Here is a 19,496-nt window from a genome sequence, read left to right on the forward strand (position 1 = left end):
TACTTCTAAATCAGTTTGAGTATACGGGGCAATTGATCTGTACATAAAGTAGTGATCTATACATTGGTTCTTAGCATTAGTCTGATATTCATCCTACGTGACATATTTACCTTCTCATTAATTTGTCAACGCAGAGGATTGGAACTCAAAACCTTGTATTATAATAGAAGTATTTAAAATTAACTCAAGTACTATATTATTTATAAAATTGATCAAATAAAAAACTGACAAAAAAATATAGTTAACACCCGAAACACACAAACCAAATAGATTATCTATCAATTTTTTTACAGCACTAGTAAAAGATAATATTTCTCCTTAATAATTTTCAAACATCCCTTCAAATATTTTCAAACCTCTAGACTTCGCAAATAAAATTTAGAGTTTAAAAAATATTTTGATTGTGAAGCCATTTCTCAGGGTCATCTATCTTAGGCCTACTCTACCTCTGATACGTCTCTTGAGTTTAGCCACTGTCCAAAATATTATAACGGGATTAAAAGTTTTAATCCTATTATATCTTATATGTAAAACTATCTGATATATCACATTTTCTCCTGCTTTAAGTCCTAACATTCTTGTCAGGTTTAGACTCATAAGTATCATGCGATGTGAGACTTGTCTCGCTAGTCTTAACCAAGCTCGCATCTCCGTAAGACTCGTCCCGTTAGCCTTAACCGACCTTGTGGTAGAGCTGCGCTCTATCCACAACAGTCATTAATATGAGAGACTCGCTCTTCCCGCTTTATAATTATGATTCAAATGAGACTCAACTCACATTTTTAGTATAATTTTGACTCAGCTGAGACTCATCTCATATTTTCAGTATAATTCTGACTCAGCCGATACTCAAATTACATTTTCGACTGATAACTAGCTCTGATATCAATTATAATACCCCACTTCTCAAGGGCCACCTATTTTATGACTATTCTAACTCTAGCACGCCTAACTCTCTTAATTATTTGGATCTAATCATCGTCTAAAATACTATAATCAGGTTAAAAATTTTAGCTCTATTATATCTTATATATAGAATATAAGGTCTCACATAAATGATTTTAAAATAAATTTAAAAATTTTGAACAATAGTAAAGGGTAAATAAGGAAAAGGACATAAAATCATGTCTGGGCTCCTTATTACTTTGTGCAAGCGTGTTTTGTGGGCAAAAATTGCATGGACATAGTGTCCAAATTAGCATCTTTGGGGACGCTCTTGTTGGGCACCACGTGGCTCGCAGACACCCATCCCACCGTCCCTCTTCCTTCCTCTACTTCTTTCTCTCTAAAAAAATCATTTTTTTTAAAAAAAAAGGGACGGTGAGATGGATGCTTGCGAGCCACGTGGCGCCTATTCGAAACATCCCAAAAAATGTTAATGTGGACACTATATCCACACAATTTTTGCCCGCTTCAAAGCATGGGTCAAAATATTAAATTGACTCAAAGAGAGAGAGAGAGAGAGAGAGAGAGAGATACATCACACATTCACATGCAGAAAAATATAAAAGAAAAACTTCAAATATCACTCCTGTAATTTCGTATTTACTTACTTAGTATCTTGTAATTTAAAGTGTATCAAGTTAGTGTTATATGATTTCATTTTTCTCTTTTTATTATCCATTTCACTAATTTTTTTTCATTAAACCAGTAACAAAATTAAAACTAAAGGATACTAAAATGAATATCGATAAAGCTAGGTGGAGTATCCGAAGTTTTTTTTGCATATAATTTAACAAACTATTAACGGAGGAACTGACGAAAAGAAAAAAATAAAATTAGATGACACTAACTTGATACACTTTAAACCATATGATACTAAAATGAGAAAGTGCAAAACTACAGAGGTGATATTTAAAATTTACCCGAATATAAATATATTATTTAAAATGCAGTTGTTAGTAAAAAGCAAAATTTGTGGTGGTACTATTGCAGATCAAAAGGCTGAACATGGAAAAGTATGCAGTATTCATATGCTTCTCAGATCAGTAAGATAAATTTTGGGAGAGTTGGAAGAGAATAAGATAAATTTTGTGTTGTAGTACCTACAAGACGGATTCGGCTTTCAGCGTGATCAAAGGCAAATAGATCAAATGTGAAAATATGCTTACATGCTTTTCAATGGAACTACAAAAATCATATCATATCTTTAAAACTGAATTAGCCTAGATGTTATGTAAACTGAACTATCCTTAACTAACAGGAAAGATACATGAATCAAGCTCAGAACCTCTTAAAACAGAAGGGAATGAAGAATGACTCAGAATACTGTATTATCCACCAAATTAATATATATATATATATATATATATATATATATATATATATATATATATATATATATATATACATAATTTATTTTTATTTATTTATACAATATATAAAATATTTAATAATTTTTATTTCATAGATCTTCATCCAACGGTATAGATTTTTAAAACCCGCTGGGTTCAGGTTCGGGTTTCGAGTTTTTGGTCGGATATGGATATGGGTATGAATTTTTAAAATCCGTCGGGTTCGGTTCCGGGTTTGAATTTTAATTTGATTTTCGGGTTCGGGTACGGATTTTTGAAAAAGAGAAGAAAAGGAATACAAATTTCCTATTCCTCTTTTCAATATACAAAAAATACGTATTAAACACGGTGAACCATTCACCGTGTTTAGACACGGTGAATGGTTCACCATGTTTAACTTTACTACCGCCCCCAGCCCTACTCGCGTGGTGCTGACGTGGCGCCTGCGTCGCAGGTCTATGGCCATTTTTGCAAATTAAATTTTGACAGGGCTATTTTTAAAATAAAAATTTGCTAAGGGGCTAAATGCAAAAAAAGCCCGCTATTCCTGCTGTCTCCTTTGGAATCATTGGTGTGCAATAAATTCCTACTGTAATTACCATTTTACCGTTTGGCTTAGGTTTTGAAAAAAAAAGTTCTGCAGTAGAGTTAATTTTGATTTAGAGAACTCATTTTGATTAAAATCTATCAAGCGTTTGATTGAATTTAAATAAAAGTAATTTTTCTGAAGTGATTTCGTAAAACTGTTTGGTAAAATATTTTTAATATTTACAAATAATAATTTTTTACTAAATTTTATTTTAAAATAATTTAAATTTTGAATTTAGATTTAAATTTTAGATTTAAAAATTTTAAATTTGCCAAAAATTTAAAAAATTTTGATATTTTAATTAAAAATATAAGTTTGAAATTTAAAATTTTTAAATTTAAAATTTGAATTCTTAAATTCAAATTTTAAAACTTAAATTTAAATCAAAATGTAAAATATAAGATTTAAAACATAAAATTTGAGAAATTAAAATTTAAAATTTAAAAAATTTAAAACTTAAAATTCAAAATTTAAAAGTCGAAATTAAAATTTAAAATTTGAATCTAAAATCCAAATAAAAATTTAAAATTTTGAGTTCAAAATCAGAATCAGATTTCAAGAAGCAAGTTTTAGCTGCTTCTGATTTTGGGTTTCGAAAATTAGAAAATTGATTGTAAAAATCAAAATCAATTTTTAAAAATAAGATTACCAAACGCTCTATTAACTCAAAAATCACTTCTGAACCCAAAATCACTTTTCAGAAGTTAGGCCAAATACCCACTATAGTTGATTCCAATATATGTACTTCTAAATAAGATTAAGTATATGTGGCAATTGATCTGTACATAAAGTAGTGATTTATACATTGGTTCTTAGCATTAGTCTGATATTCATCCTACGTGACATATTTACCTTCTCATTAATTTGTCAACGCAGAGGATTGGAACTCAAAACCCTTGTATTATAATAGAAGTATTTAAAATTAACTCAAGTACTATATTATTTATAAAATTGATCAAATAAAAAACTGACAAAAAAATATAGTTAACACCCGAAACACACAAACCAAATAGATTATCTATCAATTTTTTTACAGCACTAGTAAAAGATAATATTTCTCCTTAATAATTTTCAAACATCCCTTCAAATATTTTCAAACCTCTAGACTTCGCAAATAAAATTTAGAGTTTAAAAAATATTTTGATTGTGAAGCCATTTCTCAGGGTCATCTATCTTAGGCCTACTCTACCTCTGATACGTCTCTTGAGTTTAGCCACTGTCCAAAATATTATAACGGGATTAAAAGTTTTAATCCTATTATATCTTATATGTAAAACTATCTGATATATCACATTTTCTCCTGCTTTAAGTCCTAACATTCTTGTCAGGTTTAGACTCATAAGTATCATGCGATGTGAGACTTGTCTCGCTAGTCTTAACCAAGCTCGCATCTCCGTAAGACTCGTCCCGTTAGCCTTAACCGACCTTGTGGTAGAGCTGCGCTCTATCCACAACAGTCATTAATATGAGAGACTCGCTCTTCCCGCTTTATAATTATGATTCAAATGAGACTCAACTCACATTTTTAGTATAATTTTGACTCAGCTGAGACTCATCTCATATTTTCAGTATAATTCTGACTCAGCCGATACTCAAATTACATTTTCGACTGATAACTAGCTCTGATATCAATTATAATACCCCACTTCTCAAGGGCCACCTATTTTATGACTATTCTAACTCTAGCACGCCTAACTCTCTTAATTATTTGGATCTAATCATCGTCTAAAATACTATAATCAGGTTAAAAATTTTAGCTCTATTATATCTTATATATAGAATATAAGGTCTCACATAAATGATTTTAAAATAAATTTAAAAATTTTGAACAATAGTAAAGGGTAAATAAGGAAAAGGACATAAAATCATGTCTGGGCTCCTTATTACTTTGTGCAAGCGTGTTTTGTGGGCAAAAATTGCATGGACATAGTGTCCAAATTAGCATCTTTGGGGACGCTCTTGTTGGGCACCACGTGGCTCGCAGACACCCATCCCACCGTCCCTCTTCCTTCCTCTACTTCTTTCTCTCTAAAAAAATCATTTTTTTTAAAAAAAAAGGGACGGTGAGATGGATGCTTGCGAGCCACGTGGCGCCTATTCGAAACATCCCAAAAAATGTTAATGTGGACACTATATCCACACAATTTTTGCCCGCTTCAAAGCATGGGTCAAAATATTAAATTGACTCAAAGAGAGAGAGAGAGAGAGAGAGAGAGAGATACATCACACATTCACATGCAGAAAAATATAAAAGAAAAACTTCAAATATCACTCCTGTAATTTCGTATTTACTTACTTAGTATCTTGTAATTTAAAGTGTATCAAGTTAGTGTTATATGATTTCATTTTTCTCTTTTTATTATCCATTTCACTAATTTTTTTTCATTAAACCAGTAACAAAATTAAAACTAAAGGATACNATAGTAGGAAGAGCATTACATGCTCAAAAAGTATACCTTGGCAATTTGCTTAACATTTATCACATATTTAGCATCTTCTGTGTTCGGGCTAATAATCTTCGTACACCTAGCAACCTTTTGATGAAACAACAATCTAGTCAGACACCAAACATATGTAAGATGTAAAACAAGTTCACTAATAAACTCCCAGATATCACAGAATAAAACAAGCAAGAATACCTAAAATTCATGCAAATTTGAGACAAAAATACCTGCAGAGGTTGTTCCTCTTGCATCATTTGCTTGTCAGAAACTAAATCCCACTGGCTAGGTGCAGCTAAACCAGTGTCTGACTCTTTGATTCCTGACATTTCATAACAAAAAACGTCTCAAAGGTTCCAAGAATATAATAGCAACATAATTTGATAACAAAAACTACCTATCACTACATTATGCTAGTTTAAATAAGCTGTGGAATCAACTTATTCCAAATACTCTTTCAGAAATCTAAAGAAAACAAAGAAAGCATTTTATATCTAAATTAGCTCTTCATGAGTAACGACAACTGAATCCAGCAACAAAAGACACCACCTTAAAAAGCACATATCTATTTCAAGCATCTTACTATGTATCCATTCGTAATGTCCATTGTATGCTTGATTTTGCTACATAATAGAATTGGACTATAATAACATAAACTCAATTCTTTATGGAACTATAACTTAAAACATCAATAATATGCATCAGCTGCTTAAGTACACAAAACTTTCAAAAGAATCATTCTTTACTTATCACTTGAGAAAGTAGAGTCGCATTATTTCATTACAAGAAAAAAATAAGCAAAACAAGCTCCAGTTTACATATTTATACATCCATTTCTTCGTATGTACACATATTTAGGCATATGATGATATTAACACACTACTTACCACATAGATCATTGATCTTCTTCACCATCTCCTTAATCTCCTTCTCTGCCTTCTTTATGCTCTCAGAATAAGGTCCCAGACCCTGCCATATCACACAATTCTCATTTTATCATCATAAATGCACTTAAACAAAAATAAGAGGAACATCAAATAGTTTCCACACAAACCCTTATTATACAATCGATCCAAACAACAAAGGTATTAATAAATCACCACACTAGATCGCGTTCACCAACAATAAACCTAGATCTAGCGGAATCTGATGCGCAAACAAAGTAACCTAACCTAGCCCTAAATCGAGGCGAACCAAAGAAGCGAAGAGATTAGGGGATGCGTACGTAGGTTTTGAGGAGGGCGATGTCGTCCTCGTCGAGGGGGCGCGGGTTCTTCTCGTTCAACTCGTCGTCGGCCTCCGGAGCCATGGCGAGGTCGAGGGGAGGTAGCGAAAGTGGCGATCCCTCTGCAGGCTCGAGGGGTAACAGTGATTCAGCCGTGCGCCTTGTTGCTGAAGAAACCTGAGAGGGTTTTTTAGTGAAATAGTTTCTTTTAAAATTTTATTCTTAAAATATACCTTTTAAATTTTTATTTATAAATATAATCCTATAAAAACGGTAAATGGTTCACCGCTAGATCTGGCAATCTCCATCCATATCCGCGAGTGCTCGTGGGTTACCCACAAATTTACGGGTATGGGTACCAACTTTTCAAACCTAAAAAATTACAGGTAAAACGGGTGGGTACCCATTAAACTGTGGGTATTTTGGATAACCCGCGGGTACCCACGAGTACCCGCACATATATTTTTTAATTAAAAAATATATATTTTAATTAAAATACATATATTTTTATTTATCCATCCTAAAAATTCTAACCCTAATTTCTTATCGCGTCTTTTATATTACGAATTTTTTTTGCTTTAAAACTTTAAATATTTTTATTGTATACAATGATATTTTAAATAATGAATTATGTTATATATATATATATATATATATATATATATATATATATATATATATATATACTAGTTATAGTGCACGTGCAATGCACGTAACATTTAATTAAATTAAATTTATATTTATATTTAAAATTTAAGTAATTATTCGTGGTATAAATTTATTTATCAATTAATTTTTTTCTAACATTAATTTTTTTAATGTGTATCCAAATTTTAAAAATTTGAAGTAATTATAAATTTTAAATTAATAAATTTAGATTTAAATTTATGAATAAAACTCAAATTTTGAAATTAATTTTGAATCCATTATTTCAATATAAATAATTATTAAAGACATTAATTTATTTATCATCCCATCTATTTTTCAAAATTGATATATTTTCAGTTAATTAATTATTTTCAGTTGAATACTGTTTACACACCCAAAATATTGAAATTTAATTAATTTCAAATTTTAAATTAAAATATTTATTCACATTTGAAATTTTGAACCAAATATAAAATTTAAAGTTGATTTGATGAGCTTATTTAAATCGTTTTATTTTTCAAACCTAATTTTTTTTTAATTAGCTAATTGAAGATAGTAGATACAAAATATTTTCATGTTTGTTGCTATAAAGATTTTTGGTTTTTTGAAAGTATGGAATATTATTTTATGGGGCGCGTTGTGAAAAATATTTTACAACAAATATCTTCGGTTGGACAAAAATTTGGATAAGTATAAATTTCTTTCTATTCTCGCAAATGAAATGCAATACTTTTTCCGACTAAAAAAGGTTTGTCTGTGTCAACAATTATTTTAATAATTATCTCAAATCAATATCAATTTGTGAATCATATTTATCTACAAATTTAAATTTTTAAATTGTAAATTTATATGTTATATTTTATTGAAAAAATATCTCATATTTCAAATATTAATAGGTAAAATTGAGATAATTTTTATATATTCACCTTTTAAAAAATATGATTAAATATTATATATGCGGAAGGTATTATGTGATTGGATATTATATAGGTGGCGGATATTATGTGTAAGAAATAAAATATTTAGAAATGCGAATATTATTTGTTATAAAATATGATATTATGTGGGCGGCAGTTATTAGAAGATATGACATGCATATAAAAAGTGAAATTTCATACATACTATTTGAAGGCAATTTGGGTAAAAAAAGTGACAGATACTTAATTCGTCAGTCATTGGATTAGATCTAATGACTAAGAATTAATATATTTTATGATAATTTAAAAATAAAATAAAAATTGTACGACTGTGATTTATTCCATTAAAGTTGAATGAATGATATTATTAGTATGTGATTGGAATTATATTAATAGGGGCCGGCATTTTGGGAAATAGGAAAAAATTCAAAATTCACGTTTTTATTAGTGTGTGTGTGTGTATATATATATATATATATATATATATATATATATATATATATATATATGTATTTGCACTTAACCATTCATAATATAAGTTATCCCTGCTAACATGTTGCCCGCGGGTTACCCAACCCGTCCGTTTGCCAGGTCTAATCACCGCTAACCATTCACCGATTTCTTTCTTTTTTTACTTCTTTCTATATTTCTACGATGATAAAAATGGTGAATGGTTCACCGTTTTTATTCTTTTTCTACTTCTATAAAGGAGTTATGAATGCGGTGAATCATTCACCGCATTTAGAGGTCTATTTTTATAATTATTTAAAAAAAAAAACTATTTTTACAATTATAAAATTGATAGGATTATTTATAAAAAAAATTCAACCTGAGAGGTGAATTGTGAATTTGTGAGGGGGGTGAGTGCAAAATTACAAAATAAGTAGACTTCTTATTCACGGCAACATGTTATGGTGGTCAGACAAATTTTAGTCCGACACGCCTAGATCGATGCCACGTGTCAACAGAATGCGATAGTGTAGAGTAGGACGATTTGTGATTTGGCGCCTGTATGTGAGTGACACGTGTCACCTGATTCTTGAACTTTTGAGATCTAAATTCTATCCATTTTCTCCTCTTTTAATACAAAATTTTTTTTTGATTGGGTATGTAACTTATTATTATCATTATATTTATACGAATCTAATGTGATTAGATGAACTTCTTAAAAAAAAAAAAGAAAAGGGTTAATTGCATACACGTCCCTGCAAATATGGTGAATTGCAGATATATTCCTGCAAAGCTCAACTTTCACAAGTTATCCCTGTAAAAGTCCTAATATATTCAGATATGTCCTTGCCGTTAGTTTCCGTTAGAGAAATTTCGTTAACCACAGTTAAAATACTTAACCATGGTTAATTAATAAGTTGAATTGACAATTTTACCCCCTCTTCTTCCTCTCCCTCTTTCGCTTCCCTCTTCTTCGTTGCCGGCGAGGGAGGAGATGCGGTGGGCGATCGCGACAGAGAAGGAGGAGCCGCGGTCGCGGAGAAAGCCGCTGACGGCGACCTCCGCCGCCTCCTCTCCGCCGTACCTTCCTGCTGCCGCCGCGTGATGCTTCCACGGCCGGTGGTGCGCCGTCGCCGCAGCCGCCTCCCGCCTCTCCTCCACCATCGGTGGCCTCTCCAACCTCGCCGCAAACCCCCTCGCCTGTGAGCTCCTCCGGTCCCTCCAGGAAACCCTAGTGCTAGCCCTTGCCATCGTGGAGCAGTGCCGCTCCCCCGACCTCCCCACAGGGAAGCTCCGCACGCAGAGCGACCTCGCCGCCGCCTCCGACGCCCTCAAGCAACTCGCCGCCAACACCAACCTCCTCCTCGTGGGAGATTGGGCGGTGCTCCCGTGGGCCATCCCCAGTGGCGCCGCCGGCCGACAACGGCCTCCACCGCCTTCTTCTTCTTCTTCTTCTTCGTATCCTCCTCTTCTCCTCGTTTTTCTTCTTTGTTGTCATCGTCGATGATCCGCCACCGCCGCCGTCCACTCCCGCAACCCGAAGAGGAAGAGAAAGAGGAAGAGGGCAAAAATTAAGAGCACACTTCTGCAAATGTGCTTTTGGAGGGACATATTTGTGAGGGCAAAATTATCATTTCACGAGTATACTGTTAAAAAATTAACAGTTTTCTAACGGATCCTAACCAGAGGGATATATCTGAATAAATTAGGACTTTTGCAAGGACAACTTATGAAATTTGAGCTTTGCAGGGATATATTTGTAATTCACCATGTTTGTAGGGACGTGTATGCAATTAACCAAAAAAGAAAAAAACTTCAAATACCACCCATGTGGTTTCACACTTTTTCATTTTAGTATCCTATGGTTTAAAGTGTATCAATTTAGTGTCCTATGATTTTATTTGTATCTTTTTATTATCAATTCCACTAATTTTTTTTGTTAAATTAGTGACGAAGTTAAAACTAAAGGGTACTAAAGTGAATATTCGATAAACCTAGGTGGATATCTAAAGTTTTTTTTGTATACAATTTAATGAAATATTAACGAAGAAGCTGACGAAAAGATAAAAATGAAACCACATGACACTAGCTGGCGATACACTTTAATCCACATAGTACTAAAGTGAGAAAGTGCAAAACCACAGGGATGGTTTTTAAGTTTACCCAAAAAAAAAGAAAACAACAACAACAACAACAACAACAACAACAACAACAACCCAGGTTCATTTACATCAATTCCGAAAACAAAAATGGAATAGCAATATTTCAATCAAAACCATCAAAAGTACAGCACACACAATCTGCAAATTCTGAAACAAACTTTAAATGCTTCAAAGGCAGTGAAAAGCAACAATTTCGCATTTAAGATATATTAACAATAAATTAGAAGAAATAAGATTACATGAATATCAAGGTCTTGCTTGTCCTCAAAAATATCAAAAACTTTCTCACTAAAACTGGAATAGGTTCTACAAAATGTCTATTAATATGTTCCTCCTTACAAAATACAACAGACATTATTCCTACTGGTTATACAAATAAGACAGATACACATGGAATTACATCAGAGATGCCGCTGCCTCGGGATAAGTTTCAAGTTTCTTAACATTAAAGCATTAGATATATATATATAGCAAAAGTAGTTTGTAGAAAATGTTGCAGAACGAATTTGAAGCACGAGTTCAAAATTTTGTGTCAGTTGATTCAATTGAACGTAATTGCCGACTTCTTTAGGGTTACTAGGTAACCATAAGCTATTGGTTGTTATGCCAAGCGACGACATCCTCGTATGGTAGATTGCCCCCAAATATATTGAGAGAACTTCCAACTGTAATATCAACGCGGCCCTTTCCATTGTTGAGACTCCACTAGCATAAGTTATCGGAATCTACAATGTGAAAATATTGAGCTATAAGTATAAGGAGTTTTTTATCGACATCCGCTGATCATATTGAGTACAAACAAAGTTAAATCTCTTTCATGCTCAAAACAAATTAATATATACTGCAAAACAGGAGTACTAATTTTATAAAGAGGCAATGTAAAGTTGAGTTCATCAGTGATGCAATGTTGCATTTGAGGTTGGGCCAAAAGACACTACACCTGTAAAGTACTAGATTTTAGAAACACAAAAGCTAATATTAAAAATGAAAGTATACAATAATTAGCGTCTTTAATGAAGGCCTGTAGTGACAAATTAGCAAAACCAGAGCTCTTTCTTGGGTCAGGGGAAATAAGTCATAAACATGTGGAAAAAACTGAATAACAGAAAGTAAGGTATTACATACATGTGAGTAGCATCCAAGCATGGTCACAAGCTCCTCATCAATTCCTAGCATGTCGTAGCACCAAGAACATTAATTAGAAACAGAGAAAATATAGTCACCGAATAAGTTCTTATTGGAGCCTATATTTGACCGAGTCCATCAGAATACTAAAATGCTAACCATTCGCAATGTGATAGAGGTGAAAGAAAAAACCAGTGATATATTACGAAAAACCAAATGGTATGCCAAAGGTAGAGTAGTAAGAAGCTCTGAGTTGCTTTAAAAAGAATTTAGTAGAAATACTATAGAGTAAGCCACCTTTTCCCCTCCACAACAACTCCATGAACCAAAAACTCATCTGCATAGGTTGCAAGAAATTCCAATGTCTACTCTTCTAGAATGACATCACCGAATTTCTACCATCTGTCATTAACAATGGTGTATTTACCATTCTGCACCAAAATCATAAATTCTACAATCAAATAATACTACCATTGAAAAGAAACAAAATCTGCTATCAACTCGGTATGCACAAAAAAGAAGTCTAATTGTAGATGTCAATAGCATGTAGCTAGAGGATGAAATAAGTGAATAAGTAAAACCAACAAAATTAAGGAAATTTCTTGTACCTTCTGTTGGAGGAAAATTCAAAATCCCTTAATCATTATTATTACTATTCAATTTTCTTAATTATTATTATTATTATTTTATTCTTTATTTATTAATTCTTTTATTCTCTTTTATCAATATTTTTATTATTATTTATTATTTTAATTAATAGGTGGAAACGTATGGAATTAAATGGGATTAATGAGTAGAACGTTGGGGGGCCTCCAACGATCCATTTACATCCCATTTATACTGCCTCCTGTCTACTGTTCATTACAGTAGAACATGATAGAGAGAAATTTTGGAGAGTTATATATTTTCTTTTATAGTTTTGATTTACTTGGTTTTTCATTCTTTTATCGTCGGGTGTTGAAAGAGTCTCCATCAACCTCTTCCGCGTTCGTGCTCGTAGGAGGAGGAATTCCGGTCATACCTTGGGGCGGTGTTTCCGGTTAATCCCGCACGTAAGGACGGGAATACGCCTTAGGGTAGTGCCTCGCATGCTTCCGGATCAATTAAATATTTATTTGGATTTAGCGATCATTTGTAAGTTGATTTATTTATTTTCATAATAAAATTTAGTTAGAACTTTAACCGCAATCAGATTTATGTGCGGTAATTGTTCCAACAATCTAAGGCGTATTCCTATCTGATTGTGGTTAAATCTGACTGTGCTAATCCATTAAAATCTATACATATATACATTGTAGATAATTTATTTGATAACTTGCTTGTATGATTGACATATAATATTAATTTAAGTTGGGATTAGCATTTTCAAATTTTTAATTGCATATAGTTTGCTTGTAATTTTTTATTTGTCTTCTACTGTTATTTAGTATTAAAAAAAAAATGTTGCAGTGTTTTTAGATCTCTTGTGTACGGAGGTTGGTTTGAATCTTGCTACAGTAAATTATTTTTAAGTGTATAGCTTTTAAAGTTTAATTTATGTACATAATATTTTCAAATATATATATATATATATATATTTTACTGTTTTGATAATAAAAAAAAAAAGAAAAGGAGGTTTTTGTTACAGTAAAACAATTTTAGCGTGTACGGATTTTCTTAAAGCTTAATTTTATATACATATTATTTTTCAAGAAAAAAAAAAGGAAAAAATTCTGCTGCAAAATTAATTTTAAACAATTTTGCTCTAAGTGGGATTTCAACCCACAATTTCTAAAAGCACGGTTTTTAAGCGAGATCACCTAACAAGCAGCACTAATACTATTGCATTTTTTCTATTGTTACTGCCGTTGTAAACTCTATTTGTTGGATTTAATATCACAACTATCTAACTTCTCAGCACGACTGAGTATACAACAGCTATCACATATTTACTGTGATAATTTTGCTGATTGTATTTAATATTTTTATACATTGCTTGCAATATATTGTTTGCAAATAAATTACCTAATTAAAATCAAAAATTTTAAAATTGTTTCTGCAATCTATTTGTTGTTGAACCGAATTTTGTTAAATATGATTAAATTTTATAATTTTTAAATTTTTAGTATATCTCTGTAATTATGGGGGAAGTTCTTTTATTAGTTTGATAAATTTTGATATTATGATTGCTCTACCGATTTCATTTTTTTTGTGATCTTAACGTTTAGCTTATAAATGAAATTGGTAAGTGGTAAATTCTAAAATTATCCGACATACTAAGTTGAGAAAAAAAAAATTTATTAGATGGCTAACCTCTTATAATATTTTTTTGAGTTTTATCATATCTAATCAGAATCTTGCAGATTGCTTGACGAAAGACCTGAAGAGGACTATGGTCCTACTGTCATCGAGGGGGATGGGATTTTGCCCGTAAAGGGCCTTCCTGCAGTGGGAATCCAACCTTTGTGATAGGAGATCCCTTGAAGAAGGTTCAATATGGTAAAAACAAGCTGTTAGGTTGGCCAAAGAGCACTTTCTACAAATTTTATATAGGAGCTTTAGCTCCAATCCCATCCCTATGGTGAGTGGTGCTCTGTGTAGTGGATTAGGTTGAGCTGAGAGCTCTTAATGGGATCCAAGGCGATAATTTTCGCGAGATGTGACTCTACACACATCTCTGGAGGAAACCACCTATATAAGAGTATCCGTATATGGCCGCGGCTATGTGAATGGGCTATACATATGAACTCTTATGAAAAATTAAGGTACTGTGCATGGCCATTTACGCACAGACCCACGACGGAGAATTCTGTACTGTGTGTGTGATAGTTGAAGTCAGGGACAAAGGAACGTAGTTCAAGACCTGGTTCACTCCGATTCCTTCTGATGGAAACTATTTACACTAAGTGAGGTTAAGTCCTTAAAGACACCTTACCTATTGCATAGTATAAACACTCGGTGATTTATTTATTTATTAGTTTTGTTTTCGAGTTTAATTCCTATTTCGAAATTTTGAATTTTGTGGGGGATTGTTGGAGGAAAATTCAAAATCCCTTAATCATTATTATTACTATTCAATTTTCTTAATTATTATTATTATTATTTTATTCTTTATTTATTAATTCTTTTATTCTCTTTTATCAATATTTTTATTATTATTTATTATTTTAATTAATAGGTGGAAACGTATGGAATTAAATGGGATTAATGAGTAGAACGTTGGGGGGCCTCCAACGACCATTTACATCCCATTTATACTGCCTCCTGTCTACTGTTCATTACAGTAGAACATAGTAGAGAGAAATTTTGGAGAGTTATATATTTTCTTTTATAGTTTTGATTTACTTGGTTTTCATTCTTTTATCGTCGGGTGTTGAAAGAGTCTCCGTCAACCTCTTCCGCGTTCGTGCTCGTAGGAGGAGGAATTCCGGTCGTACCTTGGGGCGGTGTTTCCGATTAATCCCGCACGTAAGGACGGGAATACGCCTTAGGGCAATGCCTCGCACGCTTCCGGATCAATTAAATATTTATTTGGATTTAGCGATCATCTGTAAGTTGATTTATTTATTTTCATAATAAAATTTAGTTAGAACTTTAATCGCAATCAGATTTATGTGCGGTAATTGTTCCAACACCTTCTTTCTACAACTAGGATCCAAGACAAGCCTTTGCTTTTCAATTATACCAATAAGATGTTTAAGCCGTTCAAGGTTCATTTGTCCATTACAGAAAATGTAGTGCAAGACAAATATTTTAATAGTTACTATGAACTCAATAGAAAAGATTAGCTTTGAATTGACATATGAACTTACTATATATTAGTGGCGGGTAAAGCATTAAAAATGTGTAGAAAACCTGTGTTTCCCGAGTAATGTGTTTTACACTTTGAAATGGAAGGACTCGTGAGATTAACATTAATACATTGGCTTTCATTAGAACCTTGGAATTTTAAGTTCTTCTAAGCTTGCAACTACATATTGAAAAAAAATTCAATTATGAAACTACTTGTTATGTGAAAGTTATTGAGTACAGGAGAGAAGTGTACAAAACAATGATTATGATCATTACAAAGATTGATATAAGCAAATACAAACCAAAAGTATTTTGTGTACAATAAAAAAATAGGGACATAAGATAATTATGCTGCTGCTCAATCAGGCAAACAATGTCTGTGAAATAAATAAATCACGTACTGATGTAACAATCACGTGACTTGTACCTTTGTTGATATAAGTCATGGCATTGTCCGAATTGATCCCACCTCCAAGTTGCATGCCATCTAAAGTCAAGACAATTTACGTTCATATGGGCATGGAATTAAGCAGACAAAGCTACCACTCCAAGCAAAAAAAGTGCTAGAGAAAGTACATCAAAACTATTAAGAGCATCATTATAACATTATTTTACCACGGATATACAAAAATCATAGGCTATGACAGAGCAGCATAATGGAAAAGGTTACCATCATTGTAGGGTCTAGGAGGAGCAGCCTATAGTTGTCTCTAGGGAGGTCGTTTGCATGATTCGAATCCACAAAGCCGAGAAAGAAAGGATGGCCACAGGAAAATAATAAAATAGAATAAAATTATCCTACTCCTACTACAAAAAGCTTCTTAATGCTGGAAATAGTAGCTTGTTCGACTAAACGAATTAGGTCTTCGTGTCATTTGCACAGTAACAATCCACTGAGGCTCCAATTTCTGCACATAGTCAGAATTCTGACAAACTACAATCTATTACATCTTTAATCCGAATTGAGTACATTCTCCCAAAAAAAATCCTACTATTTTTTTTTTGAAATAATTTAAGACCTATTTTGAGTCATTGACGAAGAATTGGATGACCGGACTAGTCAAGGCGAGCATATTTTTCTACGAATATTCTTCAAGACCAACAACTGTTTTTTTTTTTATAATATATTTTGACTAATGAAGTGAATGAGCAAGGAAATACAAGTCAAATGAACTGTGTAGGAAAGGACCTTTTACTTTCCCTGATTTAGATTTGATTGCTCTATAGTTTTTCTTTCTATTAGATTTTGCCCTTCCTTTGTATTTTCTGTAACCTTTTCGCTATGCTTCAATAATAGTCTGAGGCGCTGTTTAATCCCATACAATTGCAAGTTGTATGCCAAGAACTTGCAATTGTTGCATTTTAAATTTTTTTTTTTTTTTGTTGTAGAAGGAGTGGGAGTAATTTGATTATTTTGCTCTGTTCATTAGCATCTTACACCTCTAAAAATATTTCTGAAATTTGAAAAAAGCAGAATATAAGTTTTTAAAAGTCAGAAAAAGAAGTTAAAAAAAAAAGGTACTTACAAAAAAATTTTCTATAATTTAGACATAAAAAAATTCAAAAATGGTAAAGTCGCCTTAACTTTTTTTCCCTACTAAATAAATACGTTAGATATAAAAATTACAAATAATTTATTATTATCTTCTTCTATGCTATTTTATATAAAAATTTTATTTTATTTTTTAAAAAAATAGTAACTAATCAAGGACTTGAGTACCTGTTTGCAAAAATGCTCGAGTTCGTAGAGTTTTTATATATTTTGATTTATCTTTATCTCTTTTTTTTTTTGAGAGATAGGTAGCACGCTACCCGCTTCGTTTATTTTATTTAGAAATAAACTTAGCTAGAAATGTGAGTCAACTAGGATTCGAATTTGGGCCTCGGATACCAACCACCGAGCCCTTTGCCACTTGCTCTAGGGATGGTCGGTTATATTTTGATTTATCAATCAGATATTATGGGCATATATGATATATGATATGATCAGATCAATAATACGAAATGAAACCCTAATAAATAAAACAAAGAATACGAAGGAGCCTCGCTCTGTCCCCGCCCATGCTTTTTCCCTGCGCCTCCTCCTCCTCCTCCTCCTCGGATCCTCCTCGTCCTCGGAAAAGAACCAATCTCCTCATTAATTAATTACACAAACCCTATCCCCATCCATGGCGAACCCTAATAATTCCCCCTCCCCTGCCACGATTCCGCCTCTCATTCTCCTCTCCGCAGCCGCCCCCGCCACCATTACTCCGATTCCTGCTCGAGCTTCGATGTAAATCCTCTATTGCTCATAAAAGTCGAGACCTTTATCGCTCTAAGAAGTGAACTGGTGGAGTAGGAAGAGAATGTATTATTCTTTGTTATTGATGAATCAGAGCTTGTTCTCGCGAGATGCGGCGCCGAGGCCTCTTCGCCCCGCCGCGGATACCCATCAGAGGTTAGGGTTTCTTTTTCTATTATTTTTTTGTTTTTTAGTATTATTATTATTTTCGCTGAATGCCGTTTTTTGTTGAGTGTGGTGCCATCTTTTGTATTTAAGCTGCGAATTTTAAGAATATTTTTAGATGCGGGCGAGAGTTTTGAGTAACGAATTTTTTTTTTTTTTTCTTTTGTCTTCTTTTTAGGGTTTCCAGAATATTACTGTTCTTGGTGGAATCTTGGGGTTAGATAAGTTTTTTCTTTGTATTTGAGAAATTACTAGAAAATTTTTTGAAGAATACTAGGAAGATTTTGTGGCGGCGATAGTGCATGAGAAATTAGAAGAGAAAAGAACAAGAACTCCATATTCTTAAAGAGGCAGCTTTCACTGTTTTCAGTAGATCATATTTATTCTGTAGTTATATGTATATATATTTTGAGTCCGGCTCGTATACTATCAGTAGCACGGAGGCTTTCATGCTACCAAGTTGTTTTCGATGATGTGGCTTCCAAATCGACGATCGACACCGTTAGATTTGATCTATACTATTGAAAGTATTAGAAAACTAAATTTTATAATTTTTCGACATCCTTTACCTATCAAACCAGTAGCCTAAAAATGTGAACGGTTGAAAATAAAAATCTCGTAAAAAATGATGATAAAATATTTGAATTTAAGATCGGAGGTATTTATCTTGCTCTAAATAGTGAAGAAAAAATCTCGTAAAAAATGATGATAAAAGATTTGAATTTAAGATCGGAGGTATTGATCTTGCTCTAAATAGTGAAGAAAATTTTCTATAAAAATTTCATCAGATTTGGATTGTTTTATACCGTTATATTTATAAACGCATCAGATAGGCTATTAAAGTTGTCAATTTTGAGACCTTTTGATCATTAGTCAAATAAAGCCGAAAGAATGTGAAATTTGGTTTCTAAATATTTTCAATAGCGTAGATCATACTTAATGGAACCAATCGTTGATTCGGAAGTCACATCAACGAAAACAACTTGATAGTACGGAGGCTTCCGTGCCATCGATAGTATAGCAGTTTAGCTCATATATATACGTGCTACCAATAGAATAGCAGCCTAACTCATATATATATATATGTATATATATATATGTATATGTATATATATACATATATGTATATGTATGTATATACATATATGTATATATGTATATACATATATATACATATATGTATATATGTATATACATATATACATATATGTATTTATATATACACATACATATATACATATATGTATATACATACATATACATATATGTATATACATATGTACATATACATATATGTATATATGTATATGTATGTATATACATATATGTATATATGTATATATATATATATGTATGTATACATATACATTGTATATGTATGTATATACATATATGTATATATGTATATATATATATATGTATGTA

At 32.2% G+C, this 19,496-nt stretch overlaps 1 protein-coding gene and 1 pseudogene across 1 annotated transcript; both read right to left on the reverse strand.

Annotated features, from left to right (window-relative positions):
- Positions 5,315-6,748, reverse strand: LOC109717293 (26S protease regulatory subunit 7A-like). Its single transcript, XM_020242984.1, has 4 exons — positions 6,550-6,748; positions 6,212-6,293; positions 5,555-5,646; positions 5,315-5,417 (listed from the first exon to the last, which is right to left on the reverse strand). Exons 1-4 carry the CDS (start codon positions 6,631-6,633, stop codon positions 5,319-5,321), a joined length of 357 nt encoding a protein of 118 aa, XP_020098573.1. The 5' UTR covers positions 6,634-6,748; the 3' UTR covers positions 5,315-5,318.
- On the reverse strand, positions 11,194-17,760 carry LOC109717123 (annotated as a pseudogene).

The sequence above is a fragment of the Ananas comosus genome, linkage group 11 (genome assembly GCF_001540865.1).
Source record: "Ananas comosus cultivar F153 linkage group 11, ASM154086v1, whole genome shotgun sequence".
Taxonomy (NCBI): domain Eukaryota; kingdom Viridiplantae; phylum Streptophyta; class Magnoliopsida; order Poales; family Bromeliaceae; genus Ananas; species Ananas comosus.